Source organism: Lepidochelys kempii, chromosome 24, assembly GCF_965140265.1.
Source record: "Lepidochelys kempii isolate rLepKem1 chromosome 24, rLepKem1.hap2, whole genome shotgun sequence".
In the NCBI taxonomy this organism is placed as follows: domain Eukaryota; kingdom Metazoa; phylum Chordata; order Testudines; family Cheloniidae; genus Lepidochelys; species Lepidochelys kempii.
The window spans coordinates 4440493-4466045 of NC_133279.1; the positions used below are offsets into that span (position 1 = coordinate 4440493).

At 48.0% G+C, this 25553-nt stretch overlaps 1 protein-coding gene across 7 annotated transcripts in view; it reads right to left on the reverse strand.

Annotated features, from left to right (window-relative positions):
* The window catches only part of MEF2D (myocyte enhancer factor 2D), a 176618-nt gene that overhangs the window by 76767 nt on the left and 74298 nt on the right, over nucleotides 1-25553 (reverse strand). For all 7 annotated transcript variants that reach the window (XM_073323282.1, XM_073323281.1, XM_073323277.1 and 4 more), the window contains one exon: nucleotides 1541-1823. In XM_073323282.1, the coding sequence (XP_073179383.1) occupies nucleotides 1541-1594 (54 nt within the window). In that variant the 5' untranslated portion in view covers nucleotides 1595-1823. The remainder of the gene's footprint in view (nucleotides 1-1540; nucleotides 1824-25553) is intronic.

The following is a 25553-nucleotide window of genomic DNA, read 5'->3' on the forward strand; positions in this document are numbered from 1 at the left end:
GAGGCATTTCTTTTAAACAAAACATCATCCCACGGATTGCCACCAAGGTAACAAACCCACTGGAATCCATAAGGTAAGAACTACTCAATAGGGCATCTGTCACGGTGGGTTAATTTTAAGACCTCACAATTTTGAGGGTGTTCCCTGAAGGTTAGGAGAATTCTGCTGCAGCAGTAACCCACAACTTCCCCATAGCAGCCAACTTGAAGAATCTCCAATGCTAGCTACACAACTGCTGGCAGCAAGTACAGCCATCAGCATGGCACGTTGCAGATGGGGGTACGTTTTGCTGGTTATAAATAAGAGCTTTGAGAGACAGAAAGAAAGGCCTGGCTGATTATCTGATCCCCATTATCTGATCCATCCTCCTGCTAGTGCAGACTCATCCCCTGTGAGATTGTTTCTCCTCCTCCATGTAATCTCACCCATGCCGTCCACGCTCAGGGAAAATGACAATCCCCCGCCCATCGGTTTGAGCGGAGACAGTTGCAGTCTTTTGATGTTGCAGCAAGATTGATGGATTATGGGGTGATCATTATCGAACCCGACACCCTCACCCCCACTCTGTGCTCAATCCACAGGGGATATACAGTGTTACAGCTCCAGATCACGGACCTTTGGCTCTTCAGATCAGGCTGCAGCAGCCGAAGCTTTGAGGTTGAGAGATCCGCAGCTCAGTCCCCTGTGCTCTGGTCAAGATGTCAGCTGGCCCATAGCAAGGCAAGCCCAGGGTCACCCTAAAACTCAGGCAGAGCCAAAGGTGTCACACACTCATGCCCAAAATCTTGCAGCTGAGAAGGGACAGACTGATACTCTGGATGCACACCACGGGCCCGATCCTGAAAAGCACTGATGGGGCCAGCCGGAGGGTGGGGGCAAAAAGGGACAGTTTCCCCCTCACCCCCACCCCGCAGTTTGCACTGTCCTCCAAACTGAGTGCTGCCGCAACCTGGCGTTCGGGGTCGCAGCAAAGCTCAGGTTTGGCCCCGCGGCCCCTCTATCATGACGGTAGAGCCTCCAGGCTAAACCCAACTGGGCCAGGTCACAACCCCCTGAGGATGGGGGGCAAGGGGGCATTTTCCATCTGGAATAAAATATTTCAATGGAAAAGCTTCGCTGAGCTCTAAGAGGAGAACTCCAGATGCAGCGTCTAGCCCCTGATTTCGCATTAATGAACTGCTGTGTTGTAATGCCACTGCTCTGCACCGAGCTGGGGGCTGTACCTCTAAAACTCCCCAGGTGCAAAACCAGGTTGCCAAAGCGACTAGTGATTCTGGTTGCCCTGACTTGAGACACTTTAAAGGAAGATTTTTAGGGAGCAGATGCTCTGCACGGTCTGAAAAATCAGCCTCTTTAAGGCGTCTCAGCTTGGGCAGTCAAAATCGCTCATCACTTTGGAAAATGTAGGCCGTTATCCTCAGGTTACAGATAGGGAAACTGAGGCACAAATAAATGGGAGTTTGGTCTTTGAGCATCAATTGGGGTGGGGTGGAGGGGCAGAATCAGCCCTACAAAACGTATCAAATCAGGAATTACCGACCTGTCGATTTCGCTCATCCGTGATCCGCTGGATCTGGATCTTTTTCCTCCCCATCTTCTCCGGAAATCCTCACCGTACGGGGACGACTTTCTTGTTCAGGGGAAGGGGAAAAATAACCCTGTTTTAAAACGTTTTCATGAAAGAATTTTTTTGTTATGTAAAAGCTTTTAAAACCAAAACCAAAAAAACAAACAAAAATCCAGGTTGCTTTTTTCTCAGTTCATGTTATGCTGCCGTCTGGTTAATTCCAGGTGCTTTGGGCCTCCAGAGGCTGCTTGGAAACCTAGGGAAGAGACGAAAAAAAAAAAAGGAATTAAAACATTTTTCAAGCAAAGCCTTCTAATTATTATTATTTGTATTACTGTAGCCCCTAGGAGTTCAGTCACGAACCGGGACCCCATTGTGCTAGGGGTGGTATAAACAGAACAAAAAGACAGTCCCTGAGCCAAAGTATGGTAGCACCTAGAGGCCTCAGTAGGTATCCAGATGCCATTGTCCTAGGTGCTGCATAGACGCATAGTGAGACACCATCCCAGCCCCCAGGAGCTTGCAATCAAAATAAATTCACCAGCAAAATGACCACCAAAAAAAAGGACTCCAAGCAAAATTCCTAGCCTCAGGACAAACACAACTGCATTAAGATTATTTACATCGACTCTGGTAACAGAGAGCAGCTAATCTCTCTCTCTCTCTCTCTCTGTTTATACCATGCCCATCACCACTGTGTCTGAGTTCATGTCTACACAACAGACACTGCTAGGCTACCGTAGCACCCTACTGCAGATGCTTCCTACATCAACGGAAGGTGGATTTCCATTCCCGTAGTTAGCCCACCTCTCCAAGAGGCAATAGCTAGGTCAATGGAAGAATTTTTCTATCAGCCTTGTTGCACCTGGGGAGTTGGCGGGGGATGGACACTCGGCTTAACTACACTGCTCAGGGGGGTGGAAGGTCAATCTAGGCCTTGCCTAAATACTGCTTTAACTCTATACTATACTGCGTGTAGATGCAGCGATTCTGGTAGAAAGGTGCTGACGCTGATGCAGTCATTGCCATACAGGAAGGGGACTAGGCTATATTGGTGCAAGGCTCCTTTATACCAGTGTGAGTGAGTCTGTGCTCACGCCGGTACTGATATTATTATATCAGTTTTAAAAAAGAAATCACCCCTCGAACCCACAGTTATACCAGGACCAAACCCATGTCTAGAGCAGGTTCCAGACTGCCTAACTTAACCCAATCTGTTTGCCCAACCAAGGTATTTCTTATATCATTGTCTAAAAATCTAGGCAACGTGCCGACAAATGAAGACTCGGCATAAATTCACCTGCAGTGGTTCCTTGCATTTTAATTATTTATTGCATGCAAAGCCTAGGGGTCGGGACTGAGCCAGGGGCCTCACTGAGCCAGGTGCTGTACATACACATAGGGTTGACAACTTTCTAATTTCTGAAAACAGGACCCTCCTGCCCCGCCTCTCCCCCCGAGGCCCCGCCCCCTTCTCCACTTCTTCCCCTGAGGCCCCGCCCCCCCTGCTGGCTCCTATCCCCTCTCCCCCCATCACTCACTGCTCTCCCCCTCCCCCAGCTCGATTCTTTCCACTTCCCACTTCCCACTCCCCACCCCAGCTGGGCTCCCTCTGCTCCGGGGCTGGGATGGGAGCTGCAGTCTGACTCAGAGCCTGCTGCCTGCCTGCCCACAAGATGCAGGTAGTAGGCATCCCTGGCTGAGCTGGGGCTGATGAGGGTTAATGACCTTGCATCTCCACCACCTCTGCCTGTGTTAACTGGACTTTTTGTGTCCAGTCAGTAAATCTGACTGGACACTGCCAGGTCCCCTTTTTGACCGGACTTTCCAGTGGAAAACTGGACACCTGGCAACCCTACATACACAGAGTGAGCCACAATCCCTGCCCAAAAAAGTTTACAGTCTAACTAGACACGGCGACAACAGTGCAAGAGAGGGAGAACTTCTGGGGCTGAATCTTATTTACCCTAAGGCCCCTTTATACCACTCCAGCAACCACAGGACAGGGCAACTGTGCGGCCAATCTCTTGAAATGGAGTTTTTTGAATGACCCGTGATGCTGCTCATTTCAGACTCTGTCACATATCACTGTCGAGCGCCCAGTGACTCATTTCGACGGCGGGCTATCGGCTCTCCACCTGGCTGATGATGACGCTGTTAAATGACTGGGTCCATTGCACATGCGCTGATGACCAGCACAAAGGAGCCTTACAGCAAATGGAAATTTCACTGACACCAGGACATATTATACCCATTTTACAGGAGTGCAGAGCGATTCATGGCCAGCTTTCCATAAGACCTAAGGTCTCACTCAGGCACCAAATGGAGCAGCATAGAAGTGGAGAGTAGGCGCTAAGCCCTTTTGAAAATCTGTTCTTTATTAAGTGCCTAGCTGGGAGCTGAAGCACTTTCAAAAATACCCCGAAACACAGGCACTGAGCAACTCAAACCCTGGCTGCAGGTTGTGCAGCAAGTCTGGGATACAGCGGGGAAGTGAATCCAGGGTCATATCTTAGCCACAAGTTCCGCAGGCCTGTTGAGAGAGCAGAGAACCATCCAGGGCACAAACAGGAAGCATTTTTGTACACATGTGAGGATGGGGAAAGACGGCCATAATAAACCAGTGAATTTCTGTTCCTTTTTGACACTCTGGAAAAGCAGGAGGGGGAAGGCGGTTGTTTTTTGGTTTTTAAGACATAAGAAGTCAAGTGGCCGGTCATTAGCCTGGGTCATTTAAATTCTTTGCTGCTTTCTGAGTGACTCTTCAATTTTGCATTTTTAAATATCTGTACCTGAACAGCCAATAAACAAGCTGACATGGAAAGATATTTCTTAAGGGGTACTAGAGAGAAAATTTTAAAAAGAAGCCAAGACAGCCCTGGAGTTTTTCTGTTACTAACACCAGTTGGGTTTGGAGCGCTCTGATCAATCTGGTTTGACGTCTGTGTTTCTTTAAATCCTTCTGTTTAAGATTCTGTCCTCAGAAAAAGCAAGCACAGCAATATGGGGTGGGGGGCAGATGTGTTGTCATTCTTCACACATCACCAAGCAAGGGAATCCCGGCTTTAAGCGCAAAACTCAACTCATTCCCAATTACAAAACCATAACAATAGCTAGCTATTCCTCCTGCTCCAGGAAACCTGGGACCAAGTGTGCAGCGCTGCATGCAGTGAAGAGACAGGTATCAGCTGTGACAAGGAGAGGAAGGATTTTGGGAGGGTATGGGGGAAGCACTAGACTTTTTGGGTCCCAGCTCTGACAGAGACTCCTGAGTATGTCTCTATACTAAAGTCACGGGATGTGACTGCAGCTCGACAGACACACCTGTGCTATACAAACCCGCCTGGATCCCTGGGTAATTACTCTGTTGGTGAGGTCCCCTGAGTTGCCACCTGCCACGGCTCCATGGCTCTGCTCCTCGAGTGAGCTAAAGTTCGTTCAGGTATGTCTCCATGAGCTGCAATCACACCCCCAGGCTGCAATGTAGGCATACCCCGCAAGTCATTCTGGGCCTCAGTTCCTTGATCTGTATAAACGGGATAATTGCACTTCATTGGTTTATTCAGGCTTGTGATCCTGCCTTCGGTAGCACACAGGCAGAATGCTGCTGCAGGGAAGTCCGAGCATAAGGCGATTGGGGGCATTTTGATGTCCCCGATCTCACAATCTTTCCTGTGTTTATCCTCCCAAGACTCCCGTGAGGTAGGGCAATGCTTTCCTCTCCATTTTATAACGGGGAACTGAGACAGCCCAGTGACTTGACCAATGTGACACAGGAAGTTTGTGGAAGAGCAGGGACTTAAGCCCAGGTCTGTGGCTGCTGTTCTACCCACAGCCCACCCTGCCTCTCCTCTCCATGCTTACTACTAGCCCTCAGCACAGTAGTGAATTTCGCCTGCTAAATGGCCCTGGAAAGAGACCTGACCGGCAGAAATCTTTCCAGAGGTTGTTTCGAGGAGGCTGAAGTGACCCAGCAAGGCAAAGCACCAAGCTGCCTAGCATTACAAGCAGCCCCAACGAGACAGCATGTCTCAGCAGGGAGTGGGTCTAAGCTGCATGCAATAGGATTCCAAAGTTGGCAGCTCTTCATTTTTCAACTAAGCTGAGCTGTTCTTGCTCTCCGCATCAACCTTAAAAGCTCTTGGCAGCTTCTTTTTCAGCCCAAGCGTTAGCTCCCTGGCTGGGTTTTGAGCCCCGCACAGTTCCTTTCTGTGGACAGTAACAGCAGCAGGAGAACATTTTTCAAATTTCAACTTTCAAATTACAATTTTTCCTTGAAAACGTGACGTTTTGGTAGGGAAGATGGGGATGATATTTGTGCATCTGCTTTTCCCTCTGCTTCTTTTTACAGGGAGCAATAAAAACAGCAATAATAATATTACACTGTATTACAGCAGTGACTTGAGGGCCTGGATCAGAATCAGGACCCACGTGGTAGGTGCTGTACAGAGACAAATACAGTCCCCGCTCTTTCATCCCAAGATCTCCAAGGACTCCACCAATGCAATTTCAGCCTTACCACACAAAATGACAAAAGGAAGTACTATTTTTTCCCCCACACAAAGCATCATTAACCGGTGGAACTCATTGCCACAAGATAACAGTGAGGCCAAGCAACTTACCCACTGCTCTACTGTACCAAAACTATGAAGAGAACTTAGGAATGTTGATACCTAGGCCCCTGCTCTGACACTAGACCATACTCCCTCCCAGATCCAGAATACCCAGGACTCCAAGTCCCCCTGTCCTAATCACTAGTCTACACCCCCAAAAACCAAGCAATCCCAGCCTTCCCTGCCTCATAAGCTTGCCATGAAGTTTGCCAGTGTCCAATTTATTTCTTCTGCATCAGCTACTTTAATTCTGGGTACAAGGGTTGGTATCAAGGGTATATGGATATCTATAAATCACATTTGCTAATAATGCCATAAATAAATGGCACAGCAGCAGGAATTGGCTTCTTTGTCTGTCCTGTTGACCCAGGTATCAAAGCATACAAGGGGGAAGATTTCTTCTCCGAAACCCACTATTCATTTTCCATGAAAGAAGAACACTCGGAAGCCTAAGACACACGTATTCCCAGGAGGCCACAGACATACAAGCAACAAAAAGTTCCTTTTACCTCCCCAGTACCAAGGGTCTTTCCAAGGACAAGTTGCATTGAAATGACATTTACCAGCTGAACCCCGGTTTTCTTTCCTTCGTTACTGAAACGTGTGCACCTTTCCCTGTGCCGTTAATAAACAGCAGTGCAGCTGCAGTGCTCTGGCAATCGAAGAGCGGCAGCAAAAGGGAAGTGGGACCGATATGATCATGTGAGATGGGGGCCCGCTCTATATGATGATAAGATAGGACACACCATATGGGATCATTAAAAAAAAGAACTAGATACATTCATGGAGGATAGGTCCATCAATGGCTGTTAGCCAGGATGGGCAGGAGTGGTGTCCCTAGTCTCTGTTTGCCAAACAGGGGATGGATCACTTGATGATTCCCTGTTCTGTTCATTCCCTCTGGGGCACCTGGCATTGGCCACTGTCAGAAGACAGGACACTGGGTTGGATGGACCTTTGTTTTGACCCAGTAGGGCCATTCTTATGACCAGTAGCTCAGCATCCCACTTTCTGCCACACCAAGAGAAATCACTGGTCCACCAGTAGCTCACCTTCTGCAGTACCAAATCATACCATGAGGCTCTCTAGCCCCGTACCCCACTTCCTGCTCCACCAGATCAGGACAGTGGTCTAGCCAGCTAAGAAGAATGGTCTAGAATGGTGCTTTTCCACCTGTGGTCCGCAGACCTCCGGGGGTCCGCAGGCTATGTCTGAGATTTCCAATTTTCCATTCAAAATTTTTGAGGGGTCCACAAATGAAAAAAAAGCTTGAAAACCACTGGTCTAGAAGATAAAACTTTCAGCTAGACGGCTAGGAGATCTGTCCCATGAATTGGCCCATGAAGTGGAGCTGTTTGTGTGGTTTTTCCCCATTGAGATTAAACAAAGAGTTCAATTCTTTTTTTTTTCTCTTTTGGTCAAAACATGAAACATTCCTACTCCAAGGGTATTTGCTATTTAAAAAAAGGGTTTCAAAGGAAAATTTTCATTCAACTCAAGGTGGTATATTACTAGCGGTTTATATCACAACAGGAAGGATCCCGGTGCTGGAAATATACATAATGGGACCTCAGCTAGCATATATCAGCCTAGAAATTAGGCCTAGAAACTATCTGACCTAGTAATTAATGGGGGGAAGGGGGTGAGAGAAATCTGTAGTGATTACTCTATCATGGATACTTTATGTTGGTTCTTCCTTTGTTTTCTGGTTTCCTTCATCTGAAATACAAAGCATTCAGGCTGAGAGGGCTCTATGTTCTGCTCAAGGTGTATGAAATAACACAACATACTGCTGTACAAATCAGACCTTTGGTCCATTATCCCAGCATCCTGCCGCTAACAATGGCCAGCATCAGCTGCTTCAGAGGACGATACAAATAACCCGCTAATGTACAAATATGTAATAATCCGCTCCTGAGAGAAATTTCTTCCTACCCTAGGCATTTCTGCCCTGAAGCATCAATATTTACATCCCTTGTAAATGTTTGATCCTATCATATATAAGTGTGTATGTCTTTATTATCCATATAAATGTCTAATCCTATTTTGCATATGGCTACTGCAAGCCTAAATAATATCTACCAGCAGTGAGTTCCACAAGTTAATTATATGATGCATTAAAAATGTGCAAGTTGGCAACATTGCCTAGCCCTTTCTTTTCAAAACCAGGCAGTGATTTTAGGTGCCACCTTAAGCTGAATTTTCCAGAAGTGCTGAGTACCTGCAGCCCCGCAAAAGACAACCAGAGTTGAGGGTACCTAACACTTCTGAAAAGCAAGCCCCAATCACCTGATGATGGGTACATAAATGGCACCCATAACGGTCATATTTGGAGTTTTAGGCCTCAGGATCTAATTCTGCACCATTAGAGTCAACAGGAGCTCCCCACAGGTGTTCTGTTCCACGATTAGCAACAAGGTATTATCGAGGTCAAGAGTTCAGCAGAATTTAAAAAAAAAAAAAAAGGATACTGAAGTTATCAGAGTTACAGCAGAAGCAGTGGATGTTTAGTACATCTGAAAATCAAGTTATAAGTGACTTGCCCCAAGTCACACAAAGTAGCAGTGGCAGGGGTAGACAGCACTCCCCTTCGGGTGTCATAATTTAGGTCAGCTTCTTTAATCACTATACCATATTCTTTCCCAGAGATGGGTGTGGAACCCAGGAGTCCTGGATCCCAGTCCCCTGCTCTGACCATTAGACAACACTACCTCCCAACGTTGGAAGAAAACCTAGGAGTCCTGGCAACTAGCTCCTTCTTTTAACCATTAGACAACAGGCCTGCCTGACCTGGATGAACCAACCCTCTCCCCCGGCATCCTGACCGCCAGTCCTTTCCTCTAACCACTAAACAACGCTGTAGGGAAAAGACATTTTTGCACTGCTTCTGTGACCGTCACAATGGGGAAAAAAAGAATCAGTGACTTTTACAAAATGTTTCCTTTCCACCCCAAACAAACCAACAAACAAAAAATAGCCCAAGACAAATTCAGATCTTTGAGAGGGAGAAGAAAAGGATTCAGAAAAGCGAGGCGTTATTAAGATCCCCTTTGAGATTCGGCTGTCAATGAACAGAGCTGGGTTAACCCTGATACAAAGGGCATGACTTGCAAGGCAGTTGCTGCTCACAGTCCTTGCCTTTTCTTCCCTTTTTCAATAATGAGCAACACTGAGGCCCCCTGAGGCAGAAAAACGAGGCTCCCAAATCTGACAGGCCAATCAAGGCCCCACAGCCCCGGGACGCTAAACTTCTGCTGGGTTTCATCCTGCCTTCTCATATGCCGTGTTTGTCATAAGGCAGGGGAGAGAAACGGAGATCTGTCTAGGTGTGGAACTTGGAGCCGACTGTTCTAAACTCATAGCTTATATCGGAGCAGCCCTGAAGCCACAGTGTCCGGAGCCAAAGTCAGTCAGGATGCCTGGGTTCTATTCCCACCTTGAGGAAGGGAGTGTAGCCTAGTGGACCGGGCAGAGGACAGGAACCTGGAGCTTCCTCCAGAAAGGAAGCATAGGAAACCAGCTGCCATAGAGTCTTGGGGTACACCTCCACTCATAGGTGCAGAAACTAGGGGTGCTGGGGGTGTTGCCGCACTCCCTGGCTTCAAGTGGTTTCCATCATATCCAGGGTTTACAGTTTGGTTCAACGGCTCTCAGCACCCCCCTCTATACAAATTGTTCCAGCACCCCTGTCTACACTGCATTAAAAGCCCCACGGCATAGCTGACTTGGGTTCACAGGGCTACGAAATTGCAGTGTAGATATTCAGGCTCGGGCTAGAGCCCAGAATCTGAGACCCTGTGAAGGGGGAAGATCTCAGAGCCTGGACTCCAGCTTTGGTGTCTACCCCAGCTATTTTTAGCCCCATAGCCTGAGCCTGCTAATCCAGGCTCTGAGACTTGGTGCCAGGGTTTTTTATTGCTGTGTAGACATAGCCTTGGGGTCCATCCCCAGTTCTGGGAGGGACTGTAGACTAGCGATTAGAGCAGGTGGAAGGGGCATGCCAGAACATCGGCTTCTATTTGCAATTCTGGACAGGAACGTTGTCTAGCGGTTAGAACAGGGGGAAACTGACGTGCGTTTTCTTCCCAGGTCAGGGAGGGGGTGCAGTCAGAGCAGAAGCAAGGACTCATGATTTCTGGGTTGCAGAACTGACGCTGGGCACTATTCCTGCCTTCCTCAGGCAGTATTGTCTAGCAGTGAGCACAGAGCCTACGTCAGGACTCCTGAGTGCAGTTACTGATTGTGATACTGGCTGAGTGTATCATCCTGGGAGCAAGTCACTTACCATCTGATCTTCAGAGGTGCTGAGCATGCAACAGCTCCCATTAGCTAGCACTGGTTACATGACTGAAATGGAAAAGGTATCTAAGAGCCGAGTGGGCTTTTTCACCTGGGACGCAGACCCTAGGGCAGCAGCCCTTGATCAAAGTACAAACAAGGGACGAATGGTCAGGCAAAGAAAACACAGGAGACCTGTGGAAAGAACCACCCCATCCAGATCAATCCACATCAATGAAAAACCAGGAAAGGAGGAATTAACCTCACATGACAGATGTTAATTGTGTCATGCCAGCAGCCACTCAGATATCACTGCAGCCGATAAGGCACTGCCCTGAGAGTTAGAAGAGATGGGTTCCATATCCAGATTTGCCATGTAACCTTGGCTAAGTCACATGCCCCCTCTCTGCCTCAGTTTCCCCACCTACCAGTTGGCTATATTGACTGTAAGCTCTTTGGGGCGGGGACAGTCTCTCACTAGATGTCTGTGCAGCACCCACCCACTGCCTATAGTTTAAGGCCAGATGGGACCATTAGATCATCTAGTCCAGGGGGTCTCAACCTTTTGCTTTCTGAGCTCCCGCCCAACATGCTATAAAAATTTGACAGCCCAGCTGTTCCACAACAACGCTTTTCTGCATATAAAACCCAGGGCTGGTGTTATGGGGTACCAAGCTGGGCAATTGCCCAGGACCCCATACCACAGGGGCAACACAAAGCTAGGTTGCTCAGCCTTTGGCCCCGGGCTGCAGTCCCGCATGGTGGCACTTCGGCTTTCTGCCCTGGGCCCAAGCGAGTCTAATGCTGGCCCTGCTTGGCAGACCCCCTGAAACCTGCTCGCAGCCCCCCAGGGGACCCCAGACCCCTGGTTGAGAACCACTGATCTAGTCTGACCTACTGTGTATCACAGACCATTACGTTTCACCCATGTTCCCCTACATCAAGCCTAATCACTTGAGTTCAGCTATAGCATTTCAGTCCCTAGGAGACTAAATGGATGTGTGCCCCAGGCAGAGAACAGGAGAGACTGAGGTGTGCCAATGGCCCAGGCCCCTGCAAGGGAAGGGAATCAATTAGGTGAAGTGACCTTGCATGGAATCCACCTAGTACAAGGAGGCTTCTAGATGCTGCTCTAATGCAGTAAGAAGAACCTGAATAGAAAAGAAAGGAAGCCACTTGCAGGCAAACAGCTCCCAAAGCTGTGGTGGGCTTTATTTTGAGTTCAGCATGCAAGCAGAGGTGAAGATGTCAGTAAAGAATAATCCAGCCCTTGATAGACACGTTCTTAAAGATACTTGAAAATCCACCCATCTGCCTGGCTATTTCAAAGGGAGAGAGAGATAGCCTGACCTGCCCTCGCTTGCAGCGATGGCCAGTCGGTGCAGGGCAATGTGTGGGTGATCAGCTGGCCAAGAGAAGGGACAAGTCACCTGCATTAGTGAGGCTGCAGTTTGATTGATTTACACATACTTTAAAATCCACTGGTTCGTTCAAGTGGCTGGACCAGATGGCTGCTTAGACTAACCACAACAGGTGCTTTTGGCCAGTACTTGCATTCAAAGGAAATCTAGTGAGAGGTCCTTGCGCCCCGCACCTCATGCAGTCATCGACACCAGTGCCAAGTGGTGTGGAAACACTGCCTTCTACACCAGCGCAAATGACTACCCAAGACACAGGGCAATGAAGGCAACAGAAATAAAAGAATTGCTGAGAGAGCAGGGAGGCAGTAAGGTCTAATGGATAGGTCATGAGAGTAGGAGTTAGGAGAGCTGCATTCTGTTTCTGCCTTGGCCACTGGCCTGCTGGGTGACCTTGGGCCAGTCACTTACCCTGTCTGTGCCTCCACTTACCCATCTGTACAATAGGGATAACAATGCTGACCTTTCTCTGCAAGGGACCAATGAAAAATGACTATCAGAGAGGGAAGATTTATGACCTAACACACCACAGGACTATCCCCTCCTAACCCACTGGTTGATTTGTGCTGTCCTTCAACTGTAAATTCTCCAGAGCAGAAATCGCCTCCTCCTAGGTGGATGTAAAGTGCAGAAGATAATGGATCCCTGACCCTTGACTGCAGCCAATCGGTGCTACCCCAATACAAATAATATTTGATTAATAATAATGAATATTATTATTAAGTTGAGAGAGATCAGCTTTGTCCTGATACATAACTTTTGCCATTTCACGCTACACAAGCACATAGCTGTGTTATTCATTAATTGGTTTCATTTATATGAGCGTAGCACCTGGGAGCCCCAGTCACAGACCAGGACCCCATGGTGCTAGGCGCTGTACAAAAAGATGGTCCCCGCCCTAAAGTGCTTACAATCCAAGGATCTAGCCTTCATCCCAGTAGTATCCCAGATCCTCGCGATCATTAACAGATTTTCTTCCCTTCCCAACACCCCTGTGAGACACAAGCATTATTTCCATTTTATAGATGGGGAACAAAAGTACCGTTTATGCAACTATTATGTTTATTATGTAACTAGCCTAAGTCATAGAAGGAAATCTATGGCTGGAGCAGGAACTGGGCCCGGGTCTTTAGAGCCCCGCAAAGGAACTACCCCATACTGTCAGTAGGAATTATTTTGGGGAAGGTCTGTGGCGTGTGTTATCCAGTGGGTCAGACCAGGTGATCACAATGGGCCCTCCTGGCCTTGGAATCTAGGACCAGTCCTTCCTTAGCCTAACTCCAACCAGCCTGAATTTATCCCCGTTCCATTGCCGCCACCGTTTTTCTATCGCCTTTATCTCGCGGCTCTGAGCGCAGGGCACAAAGCGAGCCAGACACTCTTAAGACATGGCTACGGATGAGGTGGTCTCCATGGCAACCATCACCATGCCACAGCTCTTCGGCTTTTCTTCCCTCACTCGCCGGGTTTTTATGCCATTTGGTGCAAGCGGTGGCAAAGAAAGGCGCTGAGAATTGCCCCGGCAGGTTGACTGGCGAGCGCTCGCTTGTGTCAGGGACGCCAGCGGCTCTGCACTAGTCTGACTGCTTTTTCCAGACCGTCTCCAAAGATACGCAGCAACCGCTCGCCCATCGCTAGGCACGGCCCTGCCGTGCCAGAGCCCCAACCCAAACCATTTTTATTACCGTAGCGTTAGCGTGCTCAAGAGCGTGACAACCTACCTTGTAAAATGGGATTGTCCTACTGCAGATGGCAGTTGTGAAGTGCTCAAACACTACAGTGACGGTGGCTAGAGAAGTCAGAGATACAGAGGGGCAGTGACTCACCCAGGGCCACACAGCAAGTCAGTGGCAGAGCTGGAAGCAGGATCTGGCTCTCCTGAGTTCCATTCCAATCCTACTACACCACACCCCCATGGACTACAACTGGGACTGCAAATGGGTGGAGGGGCCTCTTTGTAAAGCACGTTGCAATCTCTAGCTGCCATGCCCTATAGAGGAGGTATGTGTTATTGATATGGCCCCCTGAGAATCTGGCAGTGTAAGGCAAAGGTCAGATCTGATCCAGACGTCCCGGATTCCACTCCAGGTTTTTGGTTCAGGCCTTGACTTCCCAGCCTGCACTTGAAATTTGTCTCCTGAGAGGCAGAATGGGCTTCCAGTTAAGGCACCAGGCTGGGATTCAGGAGATTTGGGTCCAATTCTTTGGTCTCCTGCAGACTCCTCATGTGACCTTGGGTAAAGCCATTCACCCTGTCTGCGTCTCATCACCCCACATGCAAGGTGGGAACAGCTGTTCTTTTCTTGGCTTTTTAGATTTGAACCTCTCTCACTGTGCGGTCCCTCCGCACCTCACGCAATGGGGCGCTGACTTCAGTTGAGACGTCTAGGTGCTACTGGACAACAATAATTGTACAGTTCAGAAGAGACCTATATAGCCAGCCCACCGGCTTGAGGGACCTGGGTCCTTTAAAGGGTGCCCAATACATAACCATCAACTCAGGAAGGTGATAGATCTCTGGTGGGTCCCTTCTGCAAGGCACACAGCAAAGCACTTGGGCTGTGGAACCCGTTAGAGAATGCAGGAAGCAGAGAACTCCAGAATCACTTCTCCCACCTCCTCGCTATTATACAAGAATGACTATCACAGCAATTAACAGACATGCCAATTAAATACAAGCAGGTGCTGGTTAACTCTGCACTGAGTAATTCATACCCGACTCCAGCTAAATTGCTTTAAATTGGAGAGACGGGCGAAGGAGCAGAGTTTGCAATTGGCAAAGCGCGGTGGGGAGGAAGGGGAATCATCTCTGCTGGGAAATATTTTTGCAAAAGCAGGGGTGCTTAGGAATCTGGGTCCACTTGATCCAATTCCCCCAGATTTAGGGAGCGGGCAATTCAGTGAGTGGGTTTGTATCTCATCCAAGTCTCTTACTACTGGACAATGGATTCTATGGGGAAAAGTATTTCCTTTCATCATTTTTGAATCTGCCACCTTTCAATTTCATTGAAAGTCCCCTTGCTCTTATGATACAAGACGCGGTGAATAGAAATTTCACATCCACTTTCTCTGGACCATTTATTATTCTGTACATCTCATCGCTTTCCAAACTAGAAGGCAAATAAAAAACTAAGTTTTATTTATCTTTTAAAAGCTCATTATTTTTAAGGCAAACTCATGATTTGATGGGGGGAGGGGAGTGACTTGATTTTTTTGAAAGTTTAGGGCTGACAACACTGGAACAATCCCTATCTTTGCAGTCTCTCTTCATGGGACCTTTTCCATGCTCCTAATCACTCTGGTCTCCAGGCTGTCCCTGAACCTCCTCTAATGCAAAAATACCCTCTCCAGAGGGGATGCTCAGAACCCCGCAGGAGGACAGTGAGCTCAAAGGCTCAACGTGAAATTGACTAGAAACTGCCCAGCCTTATTTCATTGTTCAAGGTCACTCAAATGTAACAAAGCGAACAATCCATAGAGAGTGAAATGTCACTTTGGGTTTTAAAACCCCTTTCCGTTTTAATCATCTCAATATTATTAGTAATACCGTGACATTTCTTGTTTTAAATAGTATTTTAATAGAACTGACCTGTAATCTTTTTTTTTTTCCCAAAAAGAAAACTAATATCTCAAATCAGTGAAAGAATTTGTGCAGACAACTGCATTTTTAAAAGGGTTCCTGGAAAACCTAGTCCTGATTCTCAGAGTAACTTGTTATTTCCAAGTGCCCAACTGAAGATGCTTTAAGGGGCTTGATTTTCAGGAAGTGGATTCTCAGCCCTTTCTGAAAGTCATGGCCCTTTCAGGTCTCTCAAGCTGAGCTCCTGGAAACTGAAGCAGTCAAAATGAGTCGGCTCCCTTGAAAATCTTAGCCTCAGTGTGTTTAGAAAGCCTTAAGTTTCAGATCCTGTGTTCCCCTGTCACAACAAGTATCAGTGGTTAAATCTGCCCTCTTTGCACCAGTTGCAGAGGGTGAGGTCCTCCTGACCTGATATAGCAGAAGCATAGACTCCTGAACTTAGAAAATGGAAGATAAGTAACTGGTTTTAAAATCATATGGATTCTCTTCTAATTTCTTTTCAGCCTTCTTCACTTTTTCTGGAACATATTCAGCAGCCTCTGCTTCAATGTAGCAATGGGGTCTAGTGGTTAGATCTGAGAATGGTGCACACACAGGGGTTCTAGTCCTAGGTCTGTGAAGGAATATGGTCTAGTAGTTAAGAGCGAGGGGAGTGGGAATCAGAACGCTTAGTTTTGCCACTACATCTCTCATCTGCAGAACATTTATCCACAAGGGCATGGAGAGTCTTAAAAAGGGAATGTTTGCAAAGCACACTGAGACCGGTCGATGGAAGGCAGCTCCAGGCGTGCAAAGTATTCAAAACAGAGATTTGGTCTTGCCAGTGTATTGTGCCACTGAGAGTCTCCCGACCTCCGACCCTCAAACCTGCTGTCCCAACTGCAACCCACGCAACGGAGCTGCGCAAAGTTGTAACCTGCCCAGAGCCCTTCTTTTGTCGTTCGTACCATGCCTAGGCATCAGGGGTATGGGGAGCAGGGCAGAGTGAGAGGTTAAGAGGGGCTCATAGATGAGAGACAAGAATGATTAGAGGCCTGGAAAAATCTCTCCTACGAAAAGAGACTAAAAGAATTGGCACTGCTCATAGAGGAGATAAATGAGTGGGAACCTGATCAAGTTGATGAGATACTGAATGAAGGCAGATTGGGGGCCATGCCCTATAATGTCAGGGGCAAGGGATGGTCAACGAAAGCAGGATGTTTAAAGCTGATAAAGGGAAACATTTTGGTTTGGACAGCAACATGAAGAGCCAGAGGTACAATAGTCAGTATTTAAAAAGTAAACAAGACTTTTGCAAGAGAAAAATGCTCCTGCTTCCAGACAAAAGCCAACCTCTCATTAGGATTTGGAAAACGCTTTCCTTGGGGCAGGTGTCATAGGGCGTGGCTGCCCTAGAGTGCCCCCTGCTGGCTGAGCATGGCTCTGCAGGTGCTCCCTGCAGCAATTTCCCCTCACCCAGGGATTCACACTGCTCAGGCATCCAGCCGGGTCGCTCAGAGTTGGATCCCTTTCCAGAGGGAGGTCAAACAAAAGGTTCTTCTGTCCCCCTTTGAGCTCCTCTGCACTCATCCCTCTGGGCTCAGGTTCCAGTCCCTTTAGGGTTATCTTTCAGTCTCTCTGGAATAGAGCCTGGACTCCCAGGCTTCTTCTCCATATTCCCTTTGCACATTCTCAGGTCCCCTAAGGTACGTTTCAGTCTTCCCAGCTCTGGGATAGATCATTGACCTACAGACTATTTCCCTGGAGTCCTGCCGGACCCGACTTAAATGGGGCTTCTGTGGATGGCCTTGATTTCCTGCCATTCCTCCCCAAACTGCCTTCTCTGCCCCTTCTATGAGGCCCCGGGCGCTTAACAGGCTGCCACCTGTCACCAATTAGTTCCACCCCTTAGGCTGGAGGCAGCTGATTGACCAAGGCTGGCTAGCCCCAGGCCTCCTGGTCTTTAAGGGGCAGGCCACCCTAGATACGTCCGCACTGCAATTAGACACCCGCAGCTGGCTCAAAATCCCAGGGCTTGGACTGTTCCAAGCCAGCTGCGGGTTTTTAATGGCAGTGGAGGCATACCCCTGTTACAGCAGGTGATCCCTTCACTAAAGGGTGTCTTGCCCCAGCCTCTGAAGCAGCTGGTGCTGGCCATTGTCAGAGAGAGGATACTGAGATACCTGGAGCCCAAATCCAGGCTAACAATTCCTGTATTCTTCTGTTCCTAGATTTGAGTTGCTCAGTTCTTTCTTGCACAGAAATAAAGTGGGCTTAGAACTGGCAGCCGTAGCTCTAAAACCATGCCAAGAAAAAAATCCTTACAAGTAGATTTTCATTATATTTATACATCTGGCTAAGTTCCCATTGAAATCAACGAGACGTACTTGTATCCTGCTGCGGATTTGGGGTCTGATCTAAACCCCATTTAAGTCAACGCAGGAATCTTTCCCATGGAATTCAGCGGATTTTGGACGGTTGCCCTTAGAGCGCAGAATCTGTAAGATATTTACCTCCTCATCTCCTGAATGACTTGTGTCCACTGAGGACACATCAAATTAGAAAGCCCTAGAGTTCACAGATGCCCTGATTTTATAGGGACAGTCCTGATTTTGGGGGCTTTTTTTCTTGTATAGGCACCTATTACCCCCAACCCCCGTCCCGATTTTTTACACTTGCTATCTGGTCACCCTACTGGTTCATACAGTTTTTATGTAGCATCTCACTGTACAACAAGCACCTGGAAGGAATCGATCTAGGCAAGGGATCTCCCCAACATTCTCTGTGGTGAACACTGACAGCATGAAATCACGTCGTTTCATTGCACTACCTTTATCCTCCTTATCGTCTCATTTTACTCCCAGCTGCCCCCCCCCCCGCAATTATCATGAAAGCTTCCTGCTTCTCATGAACTTAAGAGGACAAGCTTCTGATCTCATGTGTGCTAGCGTAGAACTAGAGTAAATCCACTGACTCAGTTACGCTAAGGCCTGGTCTACACACTGATTTTTTACCGGTATAACTGCTGGTTAGGGGTGTGGTTTTTTACTGATACCATTATACCAGTACAGTGTGGACACAATGCTTTATCCTAACATAACTTAGTCCCTTTCCCATCTGAGAATGAACTACCCCAGGATAAACAGTTTTATACCACTATCATTGCATCCGCAATAAGGAGGGTTATACCACTTTAATTCTCCCGGTATAATTCAAAGGGTCCAACTTTTGGGAGTAGACCAGACTGCTCAGCCAGCGTAAAGGGCCTTAAAATGGGCCAAAATGCACTGTCAAAAGACCTAAGTGACTTGCCCAAGGAAATCTGTGGTAGAACCAAGATCAAACCCAGATCTCTTGGGTCCCATGGCAATGTTGAACCAAAAGACTGGCCATCACTACTCCAGATATAGGTTAGATTTCCATTTTCTACAAAATACATATTTAGCTATAATAACCTCTTGAACTTGGCTATTTAACCACAGTTCTTGCCTTCCTGTTTCCTTTTCATAGAGGGCTATGCATGCCTTCTGTGACTCAGTTATTGTTTCTTACTTATCCGCCACACTGAGTCTAAGGATTGTACTTTCCTCACTGGCTTAAGATTCTTGTTGATTAGCTTCCTTTAAAAAAAAAAAATGAATAATCCTCCTTTCTAAAATTTAGTGTCAGAGTGTCAATTTTTGGTACCTTTCTTCCCCCTCCAAAGGATATTGAACTGAATCACATTGTGGTAACTCAACGACAGTTAACTTATTGAACCAAATCCTGGGCGATTCTTGTAGCTTTTTTTTTCTTCTTCACATATTCTAGCTTTAGCTGTTCTAAGAAGCCATCATTTAATGATCTCACAGGCTGGACATTACTGGTCTAAATATCTCAAAAGAAAAGCGGGTCATAAATATGGCAATTATTTTTCATGCAAAATTTAGGGGAGGGGAATCATTCCCTCCCCCCAAAAATTTCCTATGAAGATTTTTCACTTTATTAATGAAAATCTGAAAACTTTTTTTAAAAATACAAGTATTTGGGTTTTTTTGCTAAATATTTGTTTTAAATTTTTTTCTTCCGGTTTCTGTCTGTTTGTGTGGGGGGGAAGAACAGAAAATGTTTTCCAAAATGGAAATATTCTTTGAAAAAAGTCATTTTGGTTGAAAAAAGAGAGAAGGGTGATACAGACTGACAGGGAAGCACAAGGAAACAAGACGACAACCCTGGCCAGCAGGATAAGCTGTGTTCTCGGCACATAGGCATCACAATACAGGAGAGCTGAAGGAGAGATTTAAAGGAGACCACTGAGTAGCTGTGTGGATCTTTACAGGGAGATTTTCCCAAGCACGAGGAGGGCAGAATGCCCGTACAACCTATGCAAAAAAGGGGTGGGTGTTTGTCCCCCTCTAGCGGCTGGTCCCTGACTGTGCTACAGGTTGCAGTTTGGAGGCATTAATCCTTTAGCACAAGCAGTTGAGGTTGATGCTGTTACAGTCTCGGGCGCAATCCCGACCGGCGAAGAGTTGTGTCACTTCTTACCCTATAACGGGTAAGTGCCTTAAGGCTTTGCGACTGTAGTTCTCTGCCTGGGGGGCCCACAATCAGCCAGAAGCACGCGCTTTCTGTCCATTTATTGGGCAGCCCTGGTCCAACACTTCGGATGGAGGCGCCTGCCTGCAATACCCCAGTTCTTCCACCAGGCTTGGTTAACAATGCGTCAGGGGACTCCACATTCTCCCCCAGTCCCAAACTTCCTCAAAAACGTGTGTTCTGAAACGTCCGGTGTCCTGGAACAATCAAAGGAACGTGAACCTTCGTTGCTCCTTTAAAGGGTCAGTGTCTAGCCATTTGTTCCTTTAACTGGAGTCACCAAACAGTTCAGGTCAAACACAGTCCTGGATTGGTTTAGGGGAAAAGGATGACATACCCCCTTACTGGTCTGGAACTGCACCTCGGTTCTGGCGACAAACGCTCATAGCGTCAAAGGCCGTAGGTTCGAATCCCACCAACGGCCCGGGCAAAGTTGGTTAGAGCAAAGAGGCTGGGGAAGGGGGAACCCTGGTCTATAAGAAATGGGACTGAACGCTGCACAGTAAGGGCCTGGTTTTTAAAGGTGATGAGCACCTGCCACTCTCATGGACTCCCTCTGCAGTTCTGAGCACTCGCCCTCTGAAAATTAAACCCAGCACTCATTTGGTGCAAACCCAGCAAACAGCTCGTTGCAAGAGCTGCACAGACCTGCACTAAAGCCCCTACTGCAGAAGCCAGAGACATGACATCATGTGTGATGTCATGTGTGTGTGCGCGTGTTTTCCCCATCAGCCCTGCGGAGACATGGAGTGTAACAAGTCACCAAACGCAGAATTGTTTAGCACCTCTTTATCTGAAAACCAAGATCAAAACCGCACAAACATGTTCAAGTCTCTTCCAAAGCTTCTATTCTGGTTTCAGGATGATGCTATCTAGGTTCCGGTGTCGAGCCTACAGACACGGGGAGGGGAAGGAGAGTGAACAAAAGTGCAGCCTTGAAACAAACTTCGCCCTCGGAAATGCAGCTGCAGGGACCAAGCATCAGAGTCCTGCTCCTCTCGGCTCAGCCTCACGGAGCCAAATTCCTCCCGCCTACGGATGTAAATCCAGAGTAAACTGGACAGGAGTCAATGGGCCTGATTCCACTCTCCCTTCCAGGGATCTCTCAGCAGTGTCGTTCCAAGGATTTCAGGGGAAATGACTCCTGCTTTGCACAGATGTATCAGATTAGAATCAGGCCCAAGGGGTTCCTGGCCCGTTCCAAAGCGGAGTGCAGTGGATTGATTGGATCAGGCTCTTACACCTGTGTAACAGAATCCATCCCCTAGGCATCAGGTACAATCCTCGAGAGGCTCCGAGGATAAAAATTGAGGTTGGATTCAATAAGGCCCCTGAGGAATTTTAAAAGATACATATATTCCTGACCCAGATTCAGGCATTCTCTGGAGAACAGCAGATGCCAGCTGCACAGTCAGCTCTGCTGAGCTATAACAAAACCATAGTCCATGCCAAGATCTACAGGCTCTGTGGAGAAAAGCACAACCCTTCTACAACACTTGAAAACCAGGGTGTGTGTGTGTTGCCGGAGGGGTGCTGAAGGGAAGGGTAAGGAATAGCAAATATACCGGGCCCGCGTCTCTGCCGCCCTACACGTTATGCAGTCATTTGCACCCGTGTAAAGAGTGTGTGAAATGCACACACACTTTTCACTGGCGCAAATGACTGCAGGAGTTGTAGAGCACTAGGGAATCACGCTGACTGCCTTTTACCACAGCATTTCCAGAGTGTTCATTGCTACAGGAAGTGAGCAGCTCATAAACATTAATGGTAGTGCGACCTAGTGGATAGCGCACTGGTCTAGAACTCCGGAGACCCGAGTTCTATTCCCAGCTCAGCCACTAACCTGCTGGATGACCTTGGCCAAATCACTTCCCCTCTCCGTGCCTCAGTTTCCCCATTTGTAAAATGACAGCAGTGACACTGACCTCTTTTGTAAAGCACTTTAAAATCTATGGATGAAAAGCACTAGATAAGAGCGAAGGATTATTATTAATGTAACACAACATCCCCGGAAGTAAGGAAACATAATCCCATTGTACAATTGGGGAAACTGAGGCACAGAGATTACATGTGACTTGGTCAGAGGTGGTAACAGAACACAGGAGTCCTGACTCCCAATCCCCTACTTTAGCCGCCTAAATCCCACACAGCCCCAGAACTGGGGACAGAATCCAGGTTCTCTGATTCCCCCTCCTCTGCTTTAACCTGCTTCGGTACTAACTCAGGGTGGCTACAACATACACTCCAGCTGCACAGCTATGGAGCTGCAGCCAGGTCACTAGCGCGCCATAATGCAGACGCTTCCTCCATCAACAGAAGCGGGTTTTCGGCTGGCAAAGCCAATCCAATTCTCTGAGAGGCGGTAGCTAGGTAAACAGAAGAATCCTTCTCTTGACCTAGCCACACCTACACCGGGGTCAGGTTGACCTAACTGCAGTGTGAGATTTTCCCCAGCTCTGAAAGACGTGGCAGGGTTGATCAAATTTTTAAGCATAGACCAGGCCTTAAAATAACCACAGCATGGTCACACCAGCCACACCCATGCACCAAAGGCTGGGAGCAGGCCCATATGCCATCACCACACCAACCAGGGAGATCCTTTGCCTCGAGGGAGGGAGGGGGGACTCAGTGGGGGCCATCTGCACCCACCCTCAGCGCTGCCAGCATGGCCTAAAGGGGCTTTAGTGTAACTGAGAATCGGGCTCGGGATTGTACGTGCTGCAGCTGCTTTTTGGAAAGGACAGCTGGCAGTCAGCAATTCTAACCGGTGATCTCTGACAGCGATATTGCAGGCATGTCCGCAACTCCTGTTCAGAGCCCACTGAGAGCCAGTCGGCTTTTGAGTTTACCTACCCTGAGCACAGGCCGAGAGAAGACTTCGAGAGAGAGTTTAGAAACTCAGGGCAAGCGAGGATCTGCAACTCATTAGCCTGAGTGGTTGCCCAAGGAAAGCCAGCCGATCCTCTCCTGCTCACAGAGAAACACAAGGAAACAATTGGGCTTGTCGGCTGGCCACAGCATTTTCCCAGCTTCAGTGGGACGTTGGCCCATTTACACCAGTTGAAGATCCCAGGGGAGTGGGAGGGGGGAGGGGGAAGCAGCATGGGGATGAGACACCGTCTTTCCAGCACTCCTCCGGAGTCCTGTCTGCAGCCAGCTCCAAAGCCCGTTGAAGACAGTGGAAAGACTCCCGTTGGCTTTGGATCAGGCCCAGAAACCAGTAGGGACAGCATACGGGGTTTATAGTCCTTTGGTTACGTGGCCTACCTGGCACCCCAAGGACTGCCAAGGCTGGGTAAGCGAAATTCTGGCTTAGTCTCTAAAGCAGCACAGCGACCCTCAACCTCTTCAGACCAGCGGCCCGACAGAGTGGCCACGACTCCCTGGCACCCTACGTGATCCCTCCAGCTGGACACATTGCCCTTGAGAGAAAAGCCCTGCCAGCACCACATCCTGCTGGTTTTCCCCAAAGGTCTCCCACCCCGTGACTGAGCCAAGCCAACGCTGTGAAACGTGGCAAGATTTGAAGCACCTTGAAATGGACTCCAGGCCCAGAGTTTGGAGCCTAAGCCCCACATTCGGCTCTGGAGTCCTGGTTCCGCCCGTTACGGGACTAGGACAAGCTTCCAAGCCTGGATCCCAACTCTCCAACATTCAGTGGCTGCTGATGGCTGCTCACTGGAAACATATTTCGATGTGAACAGCACATGGCATGTTACAAAGTACTTTGTGCCTCGTGTGTAGTAATTATCGTTCCCATCACACAGGGGGGTAAACTGAGGCCAGCAGCTTGCCCAAGGTCTCACAGCATCCAGAACGGAGCACAGGAATAGAACCCTAGAGTCCTGTCTCCAAGCACCCTACTCTAATCACACTCCCTCCCAGGGGCAGAAGAGAACCCAGGAGTCCTGACTCCAAGCACCGTACTTCAATCACCAGCAGGCAGACAAGCCAAGAGCAAGTTGAACTAAGTTATTTGAGTTATTTGCAGCCTGAATTGCAGTTTCTTCGCCAGCAGGGGGAGGGGAAGGGGGGAGTAGAAGTCTCATTCGGAGTTGCTGTTTCCCTACCGTTCTTTATCAATCGACGACTCCCAAGCTGGGGACTCAAGTAATTTTCCTCTGCACTAACTACAGATTTCTAAATGAAGGGAAGTAAGAGCCCATTAAAATTGCTCCCTCGCCCACCCCTCTCGGCTCCCTGCAGGGCATGAAATAACCACCTGCCAAGTCCCCAGAGCTGCATGCCATGGCAGGATCGCTGCCGCTTCCCCTGTCACTATTGTCAGAGCAAAATTTAGATACCTGGTAATGAGGAGGTTTAATGTGACAGATGAGAGGTTGGCTCATTAATACACACACACAGAGAGAGAGAGAGAGAGATGATTATAGGCTGGATTCTGTTCTCATCCACACTGGGGTAAAGCAGGAGACTGTCAGTAGAGTTTCCCCAGTGATCTCAAGAGCAAAAGCAGGACTTCCTCGCAGGCCAGATCTCCACTAGAAACTTTCATGGTTGTAGCATTGTCAGTTACAGGTAAAGCCAGATGAAATTTTTCACACACAACTTTTTGGGGGGGATGGGGGGAAAGGAGGAGAGGAGGGGAGGTAAAAAATGCAGATTTGGTGATGCCTGAATGTTCTGTGAGTTTGTGTCAATTTGGCTAAATTGTTTCAGTCCAAAAAAAAAAAAAAACCCAGAAAAAATCTAAATGTTTTGATTTTTCAGCCTGAAGTGACTTTTTGTTTCTATGGTTCCTTTAATTTTCCTTTACAAAATTACAAATGCTTTAATAGAGTCAAAATCAAAGCCAGGCATGTTGGTTTCATCTGAATGAAAGGCTTTGTTCAAGACCAAACATTTTTCAGCTTGTCTGTTCACCGAAAAGTTTGAAAAAATTCATCTGAAGTTTGAATTGACACAATTCTTCCCCTGGCCCCCCTCCCTCCCAATTGCAAGTGAATCCAAAAGTCCCTTATTCGCACAGCTCTAGGTAGGGGGGTGATTTTTTTTTGGGCCACATTTCTATCCTGGCAAAAGCCCTGGTGTAGACGCAGTTACACTGATCTGCCATGGGGCCTTGGGTTAATCATTTCCACTCTGTGCTTCTCTTTCCTCTCCCAGCCTCGATCTGGCCTGTCTAATTAGACGATACCTTCTTAGGGACAGGTGTTTGTGTTTGTTTACTTTGTGTTTGTACAGCACATAACACAGCAGGACCCTGATCTCCATTGGGGCCTCCAGCCACGACTGGAAAATACATAATAATAATAACAATAATTAATAATAGTATACCAACGCGTAAGCGGCTACCGATGGATCGGGAGGATAAGCTGCAGTCAAACAGCAGTTTAAGTGGGGAAATGGTTTGCACAGAGAGCGAGCTGCCTATGGTCTTGCAGGGATGCGGCTGTGCAGACATCAACAGTAGTCCAGTCCCAGCCACGTCCTCCTCCCCCTCCCCCCAGCTTTAACCACTAGGTGACACCTCTCCATTCCCTAACACCTTTTAAGTCAGTTTGGCTGTCACTGACCATTTC